Source organism: Saccostrea echinata, unplaced genomic scaffold (genome assembly GCF_033153115.1).
Source record: "Saccostrea echinata isolate AGI-Se365-2 ecotype Australia unplaced genomic scaffold, CSIRO_AGI_Sech_v1 ptg000006l, whole genome shotgun sequence".
NCBI classification, from domain to species: Eukaryota; Metazoa; Mollusca; class Bivalvia; order Ostreida; family Ostreidae; genus Saccostrea; species Saccostrea echinata.
In genome coordinates, this window is record NW_026889755.1 from 3899243 (window position 1) to 3911812 (window position 12570).

At 34.5% G+C, this 12570-nt stretch overlaps 1 protein-coding gene across 1 annotated transcript in view; it reads left to right on the forward strand.

The window, feature by feature from the left end:
* Positions 1 to 6465: 6465 nt before the first annotated feature.
* Positions 6466 to 12570, forward strand: part of LOC133180185 (protein draper-like) — a 51646-nt gene continuing 45541 nt past the window's right edge. Inside the window, exons 1-3 of the mRNA XM_061314750.1 lie at positions 6466 to 6534; positions 8371 to 8493; positions 8591 to 8725. Of these exons, the coding sequence (XP_061170734.1) occupies positions 8623 to 8725 (103 nt within the window). The 5' untranslated portion in view covers positions 6466 to 6534; positions 8371 to 8493; positions 8591 to 8622. The remainder of the gene's footprint in view (positions 6535 to 8370; positions 8494 to 8590; positions 8726 to 12570) is intronic.

The following is a 12570-nucleotide window of genomic DNA, read 5'->3' on the forward strand; positions in this document are numbered from 1 at the left end:
ATGAATTTGAATACATAACAGATGTGTACGGGTGGAATACTCAGTATATTTAGACATAATCTCCATTTATTACTATTAGCATGTGAGAATGGAACGTGTCCTAATTTATGATTTGACCTTTGTTGAAGAGTTATCTCCCTCTTTTTTTAAGTAATAAAAATCAATTTTAAAAAAAATATACAGTAAAAAAATTGTTTTCAATTGTCATTCTATTTCTAATGATTTAATGCATCTTTCCACCATAGTATTTATTGATATTCTTATTATTTGAATTCTTATTTTAAAAAAAATCGCTTGTCTCCATAGACTTCAATGCAATTTCTATTAATTAAATACTGCTTAGTTAATAACATTTTTGAAACTTTCACTAGGTAAATCCTTTTCTACTGTAAAGTTCTTTGAATTAATATCAGAGTATTATATACGTGATTGATATTTAAGGATAGAGAATTAGTTCCTATTAGGGATGGAAAACCTTAATAAGACAAGTCTTAAGTCTACCTGATCATTAAAACTATGAAAGTAGTTCCTTTTTGTATTATACAATAAAAATTTTTGCATAATTATCTTATTCTATTAACCTTTCAAGTACATTATTTACAGTGATTAATTATCACAAGTAAATGGCAAAGGAGGATAACTCCTTTCAGTAGAATACAAATTAATAGAGCCCTGGCCAGGACCAGAACACTTGACCAAATGGTCCAGATGTTCAAAAATCTGGTAAAAATACCCTTCCTTGTTAAAACTCTTACTCTTTTTGCCTCTGATATGCCCAGGTGCAGAGAAGATTTTTAAAGCATTAATGCATTTTCACTATATCATAAATAGAGCCCCGCCCTAACATCAGAACCTCTGATCCAGGGGTCATGAAATTCACAAATTTGGAAAAGACATCCTTGCTTATCATAACCATGTATTTGTTTAAATAATACCCAGGAGAACAGAAGATTTTCAAAGAAATAATGCACTTTCACTGTATGATCTATATAGCCACGCCCTAACACCAGAACCCCTGACCCTGGGGTCATGAATTTCACAATTTTGGTAGAGTTACTCTTGCTTATCATAACTATGTATTCAATTTGTTTCAATAATACCAAGGAGAAGATTTTCAAAGAAATAATGCACTTTCACTATATGATCTATATAGCCCCGCCCTAACATCAGAACCTCTGACCCTTGGGCTAAGAATTTCACAATTTTGGTAGAATTACTCTTGCTTATCATAACTATGTATTCAATTTGTTTCAATATTACCCAGGAGTAGAGAAGAAGATTTTCAAAAAATAATGCACTTTCACTATATAATCTATATAGCCCCGCCCTAACACCAGAACCCCTGACCCTGGGGCCATGAATTTCACAATTTTGGTAGAGTCACCCTTGCTTATCATAACTATGTATTCAATTTGTTTCAATAGTACCCAGGAGTAGAGAAGAAGATTTTCAAAGAAATAATGCACTTTCACTATATGATCTATATAGCCCCTCCCTAACACCAGAACCTCTGACCCTGGGGCCATGAATTTCACAATTTTGGTAGAGTCACCCTTGCTCATCATAACTATGTATTCAATTTGTTTCAATAATACTCAGGAGTAGAGAAGAAGATTTTCAAAGAAATAATGCACTTTCACTATATGATCTAAATAGCCCCGCCCTAGCACCAGAACCCCTGACCCTGGGGCCATGAATTTCACAATTTTGGTAGAGGGCTCAATGCTTATTACAATCATGCCAACAGTTTGACTGCTTGATGTCCAGGAGTAAAGAAGAAAATTGCTAAAGATTGCATTAATTTTGATGGTTTTGGCCCCACCCCTCAGGCCCCAGGGGGGCAGGGGCCACGAATTTCAAAATTTTTGTTCCCCTTCACCCATAGATGCTATATGCCAAATCTGGTTGAAATTGGTTCACTGGTTCCAGAGAAGAAGCTGAAAATGTTCAAAAGTTTACGAACGACGGACGACGCACGACGACGGACGAAAAGAGATAGCAATAGGTCACCTGAGTGACTCAGGTGACCTAAAAAGAGTATGATCATAGATAGCTAATCATGATGTTTCGAATAGCAAAATCAAGCTATACCGGTATAGCTAGTTCAACAACAGAGCTTAATCAATTTTAAGATCAAAGACCTGTTCAACTCTTAATTATTCCTTAAATGTTTATATCATCATTTCAGATTCAAGGGAGAACCAGGAATATGACCAAACGTGTACATAATATCTATTGACTAATAAACATGTACATGTATGTTGACATGCAGAAGAGTAAATAAGGATGAAAGTCAGAAGTGGGGTTAATATTCACAAATTTTAGGAGTTTTCAACAATAAAGACATGAAGAGATAATTCTTTCTCCTCCCCCCCCCTCCCTGCCCCCAAACCAATATTTTGACATTAAAAATAATTGTGAATGTATACACAAAAGTGCACAAAATTTAATAGTGTGTCTCTCTGAATAATTTTCATTCATAATTCTAGGAGGGTGGGTTGTCTCAAAATTTTGAATGGAATATCAAGCAAACTTATCATTGATGCACTTTTGAATTTGATGCAGGTCATATTGTGAACATTTCCAGTTAAGGGGGTGGGGATGACCTCCAGAGGCTCTTAGCTTTATACCATTAGCTACATAATGACACAAGAAACAAAATTATATATGGTCAAGGGGAGAAGTTTTCAATCATTTTTGAGTTAAATGATTATTTGTTCTTCCATGGACAGGGGGTTGGCCAGGGAAACCTCTGGAGGTCATGGCCCCTTATACCATTTAATCTGTCATAATACAAAGACAGCTTTGGGGTTTCCGACTTTCATATCCAGGAAATGGGAATGACTCTCATGGACTTGCTTCAATGAACAATTTGCATGAGGAATCCGATGACCCTTTTTAAACTATAACCAAACCATTTGCATTTCAGATTATTTAACCTTTTCTATACCTAAACTTGTAAGTCGCCCGCGCGGCGCAGTGGTAGAGCGTCTGCTCTAGAGTCGCGGAGTAAGGAGTTGATCCTAACATCGCCGGTTCGAACCCCACTGTGGGACGTGGAGATCGGTCCTTCGGATGATACCGTATAAACCGAGGTCCCGTGTCACAGTAGGTGCTGGCACGAAAAAGATCCCTCACTGCTCAATGGCCCTAAGTGCCCGAGCATAGGTCAAAATTTGCAGCTCTCAAACGGCAAGTGGTGGCGTCTCCATATGAGTGAAACATTCTGGAGAGGGACGTTAAACAACAAACAAACAAACAAATCTAAACTTGTACTAACCGCCTGTCATACATGTAGGTACTTTCAACTTCATTAATGAAAGAAAAAGTGAGCAAGCTCACATACCCCAAGCACCCCGAAAACTCGACAATGCAACATGTACTGAATAGCACAGTGCATTTTAAATATACAGTATAATTCAAAAAGGGGCATTACTTGCAAAAAATCATCACATCAAAACTTCTCGCATATAAGGACATTCAAATCTTTGTATGTTACAAATTTAATTGTTTCTAGATAAATAATGGAATAAAAATTTCTTGGTAATATACAAATCTATACATTATGTCTGAAATACCTACAGAGTTTCAGGAAATTCAGTGCAGGAGTTATGCTGATATTAAAATTCCTCAGTGATTTCGATTTGTTAATGAGTGTAAGTCCATGTCCAACACACGACAATTTACACATTTAAATAATTGATGGAAACAAAATTATGATGTAGTCATATGAATTTGTTTATATACTGTACTTATGAAGACTTTTATTTTCTTGAGGATATATTCTTCTCCGCATAAAACTATTTTCTTTAAATTTAACTCAAGAGCTAAATGTGAATTTTTACTTTGTAGTATAACAGTTTTCATCCATACAAATTTCAGAGACATAATAAACTCTTTGATACTAATCATCTTGAAATCACAATTTTTGAAATCCTTAATACAAACACCTTTTTCCAGTCTAAAGGTATTACTTCCCATTACAAAAGAATAAATGGTGTTTTCTAAATCTTTAAGAAGTGAATCAGAGGGATTTGGAAGAGAGGAAAAAATGTGGTTTAATGTTGGCAAAAAAAGAGGTTTCAAAACTGTTAATCGTCCTAGTTTTTTTAGGCCATACTTTACATCATTACTTAAAATCTGTAATTCCAGACTAATAATGAATTTAGAATATTGAATATTTACATAAGAGGCTCATGAGGGCTCATGGGTCACATGTTCGCCTGAGCATATTATGCTCGATTTGACAAATACGTGAACTGAGTAAATTATAGAATTATTGTGGCTTTTTCCATGCTAACCCAAATATGAAGTAGTCTGCATTTAGAGGCAAACACCTTAGTGCGGTATTACTGTCTTATGACAGCATCTAGTTTAGCTGGATGCAATAACTAGAAAAATTTACATTTGCAAATATTTCCCTTATATAAACTTATTGTTCAATTCTCTATGAACTTATTAGGGGGTCAAAGGTCATAGCATGACCGAGTCATACGGTGAGCTTTTATCTTGCATATAATTTTTTGTGATAGTGAACCTGCTTCCGAACTTCAAATTTGATAGCGATGACAAAGATAAAATACTTGAATCATGGATTTTTTTTTCAATCAACATGTTGATAAGAACTTCCTTCGATGTGAGGAATGGTTTGAATAATCGTATTTAAATCGCCTTTCCTTTTTAACTCAAATTTCCTTTGAAGGTATGTAATCTTAATCAGGCGATACCACCGCTTTTGACTTCACATATGTATTAAGAACTCATAAAATAGTAAGATTATTTTCAATACTGATCAATGTTAGATCTTTATAAACAGAGATTTCCTGAAATACCAATCATTGTTCTATCATTCTAAACGGAGATTTTCTGAACTAGATTGCTAGACATTAAGGTAAATATTCAAATATTTGAGGTAGGCGAACTTTCAAAAAAAAAAATCTTAGGACCTTGCTTGTCACAACATTGTGATACGGCGGATCATTGTAATATTTCTTTCTGAATATTTGGCTCTAACTGTCTCAAACTTCACCAATAGAGTGTCCATGATTAGCGAGATTGCAGTGAACTTGAACCAATTTCCTAAGTCATCAACATGCATTAAATCTTGTCCGGAGCGTATTGTTTCTCTACTTGGCTTAAACTTTTCAAACCTTTACACATAGAGTGCTTTTGGAAAGAGTTTGTGCATTGACCTTAAGGCAATTATATCAAAGATTAAAGTAAAAAAAATATGTTGTAAAATCCTTGTCCGGAGCATAGTTTCTCTTCCTTTGACTCGCTGTACAAACTGCAAGTATAAAGTGCTTGTAGAAAGAGGACGTGCAGCGATTTGACAAATTTTTAAATCAAAGGTCAAAGTCAAAAACATCTTCGATTTAAATCCTTGTTTGAAGCATATTTTCTTTCCCCTTGCCTCACTCTCCTGAGCGTAACTCCTAGATTGCCTGTTGGAAGAGAGAGAGAGTGTGTAGTGATGCTTATTGTCTCCCCAGTTGGCATATTCTGACTTGTATTTTATATATTTTATACATAATGTGCTCAAACATTATTGGTATGCAGTGACCTTGAAACAATTTTATAGATTCAAGGTAATAGCAATCTTTGTTAAATCTTTATAGAGATACTTTTCTACCTGTGGTCCCATCTGGTTTATATCTCTCCTAAGGAGTGTCCATGGGTAAAAATGTAAGTCAAGGTCAAGCTCCAAATACATTTCTTTACAAGTCCATTTCATCCCAATGAACTATACAAAAAAGATTGGAGCCGTTGAGATGGTCAACATCTCAATGACATCTAGTTATTCTCACATTGTCGAAAAACAAATACATGTACAGTGTATGGAAACTTACATGTAATCAGCTCAATCTTTACTGGTGTGAGATTAATGAAGATGTTTAATTCTAATCAGGGTGCCAAAAGAACAGTTTGTTAAAATTGTTAAGAACGGCATATTATATAATTCCACACAAATTTCTCACTTTTTAACACTTGAAGCTGTAATTTTTCTTTGTAGATACCGAAAATGTGGCTTTACAAACATATTCAAACATGCATTACTATGATGAACATTGGTATAATCCATCTTCCTATCGTTTGTTCGATGGATTTACTTCACAGCCAAGCTGCACAGTTTTAAGGACTGGAAGGAGCTATTATTTAAACGTACATCTACAGCGTTTTTACAACTTTAAAGATATACGATTTTATTTTATCAATAAAGGTATGGCAATGTTATCAATGAGCTGTAAAGACATTGCTCTTTTGATTCCTCTGCTTATTTTTTGTAATTCTGTTTTTTTTTTCTTATCATGACAGACAATGCATCCATTTTATTCAATTATAACACATGTCGATACTGTGCATCACAGTACCAGTATTCTGGGATTAGAGCGATACCTGCCTCTTCCTCTAGTGTTATAATAATTCCATATCCAACACAAATTTCCAATTCTTTTATGTGGTTCAGTTTGTCGGTTGATGACGTCACAGAAACGTTCAGACCCTCACTCTCCATCTGTGAAGTAGAAATAAACGGTAAGACCTTCTCTTTTTTGCAAGCTGTGTTGTTCTGCCACAATAATTACCTTTAATAAGCAGAAATTTAACCATATGGATATGGTAAAAAGCTTCAACAAATTACGAAAACTCCATGACAGCTATGGCTTTGCATAGAAAAAATGTATTTAAAAGGTGTGCTTATAACTAAAGCAAGCAGATTACATTTTACATAATAATAAATAATAATAAAATACTTAAAACTGTGATAGTAAAGCGTATTACTTCGAAAAACATTACCATATGTATATATAGATCAAATTTTTAGATGACAATACATTAATCAAAAACTTATGTTCATAATTGCGCACCCTACTCCGTACATAATTTACAACGTTTACAAATATGCCAAGGTTAGCATCAATAGTAATTAACACTCAAATAAACGAGTTAATAAGCAAGTAATTTCACATAAAAAAATCTTTTAACAACTTCCACTGTAGATAGCAGGGGATTGAAATGAACAAGAAATTCACGTTCGAGTATGGCGAAAATCTCAAACACAAATGACTCGTACAACAAATGATTAGTTCGAACCACAAACTATTCAATAAAAAAATATCAAAATAATCAAAAATATGCCTTAACATGTGTTAAGTAGGCATTTAAGGGAATAAGAGATACAAAAATATAATCAAATTATGGAAGTTTTATATTTTGATTAAGCGCTGTGCCTGATAAAGTATTACGTAGACACCCCTCTTCTCCTTGGAGTAGTCGCCCGCGTGGCGCAGTGGTTAGAGCGTCTGCTTTAGAGTCGCGGAGTAAGGAGTTGATCCTTACCTCGCCGGTTCGAATCCCACTGTGGAATGTGGAGACCGGTCCTTCGGATGAGACCGTATAAACCGAGGTCCCGTGTCGCAGAAGGTGCTGGCACGAAACAGATCCCTCACTGCAAAATGGCCCTGAGTGCCCAGTATAGGTCAAAATTTGCAGCTCTCCACTGGCAAGTGGTGGCGTCTCCATATGAGTGAAAAATTCTCGAGAGGGACGTTAAACAACAAACAATCAATCAGTCTCCTTGGAGGAGATCTTGAACTATGACCATGGGCGGATACAGGATTTGTAATTAGGGGGGGCGTGGATAACTGGGTCCAGGGCGAAGCCCTGTTGGAGGCCCAGGGGGCGAAGCCCCAGGAAGCTCCTGGGTTTTCGTGTATTTTAAGAGTAAAACCAGGCACAATAATAGGGGTATTGGTTAGTTTATATGTACCAAAGTTTGGCATTATTAATACTAGTCATATCATACTTTGAATAGAGGGGGCCCAGGGGGCGAAGCCCCCGGAAGCTCCTGGGTTTTCGTGTATTTTAAGAGTAAAACCAGGCACAATAATAGGGGTATTGGTTAGTTTATATGTACCAAAGTTTGGCATTATTAATACTAGTCATATCATACTTTGAATAGAGGGGGCCCAGGGGGCGAAGCCCCCGGAAGCTCCTGGATTTTCGTGTATTTTAAGAGTAAAACCAGGCACAAAAATAGCGGTATTGGTTTGTTATATACCAAAGTATTGCATTATTGATATTAGTCATATCATACTTTGAAAATTTTAGGGGGGCGTGCGCCCCCCACGCCCCCCCTTAAATCCGCCAGTGATGACAAAAGCAATTTTCAAAATTTCCTTCCAGTTAAATTGGCAATCTTACAAAGTCATTGTTTTTAGAAAAAAAGATTATAATGAGAAGAAATATTGGATAATATATATGGCCAAAAAAGACTAAAGAAATAAATACATGTATTATTATTTTGTGATTCGGATAGAGGTAAGTAATCTTGTATGATTAGATTACTTACGCATATTTTTTTTTAATTAGGATGCCCTAGAAATCAGTATGGTAGCCCCTGCAGACCCTGCTTTGAAAACTGTGAACAGTGTAACGCTATCAATGGATCTTGTATTTGCAAAGCTGGGTATACCGGAGAAAACTGCACAGATGGTAAAGATTACTCAACTTACAATGATTATGATTTCAAAAAGCTAAATATGTAGTTTTAAGCAATTCAGATTTACAATTTTGACGTCAACTATTGTAGAGTGTTCGAATAATACATATGGTGCAAACTGTATGTACAGTTGTGGGCATTGCTTTGGTGGTATTTGTGATCACGTGACTGGAAATTGTTCACTCGGTTGTACTGCAGGTTGGACATCAACAAACTGTGATCAAGGTTAGTCCATTTATTTAAGTGTTGTGTTTTGCATATACTATGCCCAAATAATATACTATAGATGCCCAATAGTAGTCAGGATTTGACACGTAGTGCACAAGCTTAATAAGTAACTGCACTAGGTATCAAACCCTGACTACTATTAGGCATATATACTTATAAATTAATAAATTTTGCAAATAAACTCCGAAATGGGTGCACGAGAGTTCTTACCTACTTCTCTATGAATACACTAGATACAAGATAAACTATTTTTAGATTTCACTCGCATAGTAAGTATCGTATGTTAAATTAAAAGTCTACTTTCATTTTCTATAAACAGCCATGAAATAGCAAAAACGTAAGTACATTGGCGGTTCCGGTTGGCGGATCTAAGTAACTGGCAATTTTTAATGAAACTGACAGCAAGCAATCATTTATTTATTTCATAAAACGTCATCACTGAATTATTCAATTAAAACTTGATTTAAATGATATAAAAGAAATAGGTTGTGATAACTATTAAAAAAGGAAATGTGCAAATTATTTTCGTCAATCACCAATCTTAATATTGACGGAAGCTTCTAAAACATCATATAGCATCGAGCCCGATGTTAAAAACAAAAACGATTCGATTATAACTGAATGGGCATAAAAAAGCTTTTGTGTGAATGGTCATTGAAATAATAAATCATTGATAACACTTTATGTTGTGAATATATTTATATATCGAAAGACTAATTCCTAATAATTTTATCGGTAAAATTTGTATATATTCCTCACTGAGAGCATCGTGGCAACGAACCTGGAGTGCAATTTGTCTTCATAATAAACTTGCTTACATGAAAAGAGAAAATTAGTGAATAAGATATTGTTCAAATACAATTAAAGCTCTAAATTTTGGGCTTTAATCAAAACATTTCATTTTTTTTCTGAATACAGTCTTTTGTATCATATACTCGGCCTATTCATAGGGCGTTAAGAGCTTATTTTTACACAGGTACTTGGGTCTCGGTTATATTTGTATGTACCTTATTGATATGTAAAAAAAAAAAGTAAAGTACATTCTTCACATGTCAATAAGGTACATACATGAATTTTTACAAATAAATAAATAATAAATAAAATTTTAAATAATCAAATTATCAGTAAAATATGCATATTCGCTGCTTTTATCCTTGCCGGAAATGAAATAAGAGCATCTGAAGTAAAATAGCCATTACACAGTATAACAGGTTTCACAAAAAGTGTCTATTAACAATTTTATTTTTCAAGTTTTTACAAAAGGGGGGGGGGAGACGTACATCTATTTCATGCGGGATTTTGAACATAGTATTTCTTCCTGCTATAAGCCTGCAAGCTGTCAGTAGAAACTACAAAATATGTATTATCGGAATTTTTCTGTCGGTAGTGGCATAAATTCAATTCTCCGCGCTTGCGCGGGATTTCATCTAGTAATACATAAAAACACACTATGTTGTTGTTTAACATGTATATCACTGTTACGTAAAAATTTATTTATTATATTCAGTTGCCCACTCCGAACCTGTTTGCAAGCAAAATTTTTGTACATTGTGTTCTCATTAATCTGTGGTACGATGTACTCTCAATTAGAATAAATAAAAATCTGCTAAATTATTTTTATATCCTTGTCAATTTTGACATTACTTTTATGATTATATATATTATATTGTTTTTAAAAAACGCTTATATAAGATAGTTTTGTCTGAACGTGCCATACATTTTTTTTTTAGATGAATATGATCCATTCGAATAAAATTCTTTGTTTTTTAACTAGACTAGACAGCAATTCTACATAAATCACAGACAAAAATACCTGATTTTGCAAATGCTAAAATTCACTCTTTAAACATATTTTGTTGGTTTCTAATCTACATCATTCAGGTACAAGTGGAATTGATGCAAAGGATCAAATTGGCAGCAAACAAAATTTGGCATTTCAAAAAGTACTTTCACAATTGAATATTAAAGGAGAGCACAGGATATTCAAAGCTGAAGGAGTGATCATTTTTATTTCAGATGAAATATCTGGAGATAACGAACAGTATTCGAGCTCAAAAGTCCATTAAACATTATAAAATAGGAGCAGAGCAAATACGGACCTCTAAGACATCAGAGATGGGATCAGGTGCCATGGAGGAGTGAGCATCCCCTGCCGACCGGTCACACCCGGCGTGTGCTCCTAGTTATGATCTTGAAATAACGGAAAAATCCGTCGACAATTCAGTGTGTAAATAATGGACTAACAATCAGTATGAAAAAAGCGAGTCAGCATTTGACTTAATGATTGATTATATTTGCTGACAAGGTCATTGTACCGACCATAGAACTTACGAAATGATGACTTTAAGCGAGACTGCTGATATTCTTGTTTCATCAACTTGTTTGTCAATAACCTACCTCGTTTTAGAAATTGGTAATACGTAGAACATGCTCTGGCGTATCGAATCAACTGAGAGATATAAACCCCATATGCAGGTGATAAGGATATATTACTGCATAAGTAAGGGAAGATGACGAGTGAAAAGTTAAAGTCATCATGTTTATCATAAAGCTTTGTTGTTAGATTACCATTAATGTCTTTTTCTAATAAAATATCCAAACATGAAATAGATGTGTCAGACTGTGGTATCTTTTTTCTCAAGCTCACCGGGATATATGTGTCGACATAAGAATGGAAATAACCATTGTTAATTGACAATACGTCGTCGATATATCTAAATGTCGAGTTGAAGGCCACAGCAAGTGTTTTCTTCTTTTCACGTAAACGATTTTGAACAAATTCTGCTTCATATGAATACAAAAATAGGTCTGCTAATAACGGGGCGCAATTGGTACCCATGGGGATTCAAATAGATTGTTGGAAGACTTGGTCTCCAAAAACTACATAGATATTGTCAATCAGAAAATCGAGCATCTTTTTAATGTCAACTTCAGAGTACTTGTGTGTACAATCAGATTGTTTTTTAACCAAATTAATTTTGCAAATGACCAATGACAAGGTAAGTAAAACTACGAGTTCCATTTTTATTGAAAAACCAGTTGCCAACGATGTCAGAAAATATGGACTTTAATTTATCGTGGGGAATAGCTGTATATAAAGTTGAAAGGTCATAAGTTTTTATGTTGTTGACTTTGGTGAAATTTTGTGATTTCAAATGTTCCAAAAGTTCCTTGGAATTCTTTAGTATCCACATATGATTTACACCACTTCTCGAATATATTGTTGCACAGTACTCTTGAAGTTACTCCTTCACTACTGTTAATATCTTAGTGAGGAGTAAAGAAAGAGGCTTGGAAGAACAATTACTGGAACCAGCTATGTATCTTGTTTGTAAGAAGTTTCGGAATTTAATATAGATATGGTAATTCAAATTCATTTTGGTTGCTGGAATATGATTTTGAAGAATTTTCTCCTTAGAAAGGGCTATGGGTATAAGGTGGATTACCACTTGTAGAATTAAATCCAAGTTCCTCTAAAATACAATTTATATAATGAGCCTTACAAACAAAGACAATGTTGTTACCTGCTTTGTCAGCTGGGACCAGTACATACTGATCTTGTAATCTATCTAATTCTTTGTTCACTTCTGAATTATTGAAAACAGAAGGATAGATGGTTTTCATATTGCTTAATATTGAGTGATCTAAGGTCCTCATTGTTAACTATATTTTCATCACCAATAATAACATGTCCACAGACCTGTTTACTTTTACGATTTCGCTGTATTTTGTACGGATTTTCAGTCCAAAATACGTCTTACGTTTTGCTATAACGAAAATACGGAAATCCGTTCATATGGATTTTATCAATTAGTGTTCGTTATATGTCTCAGTTTGACGAT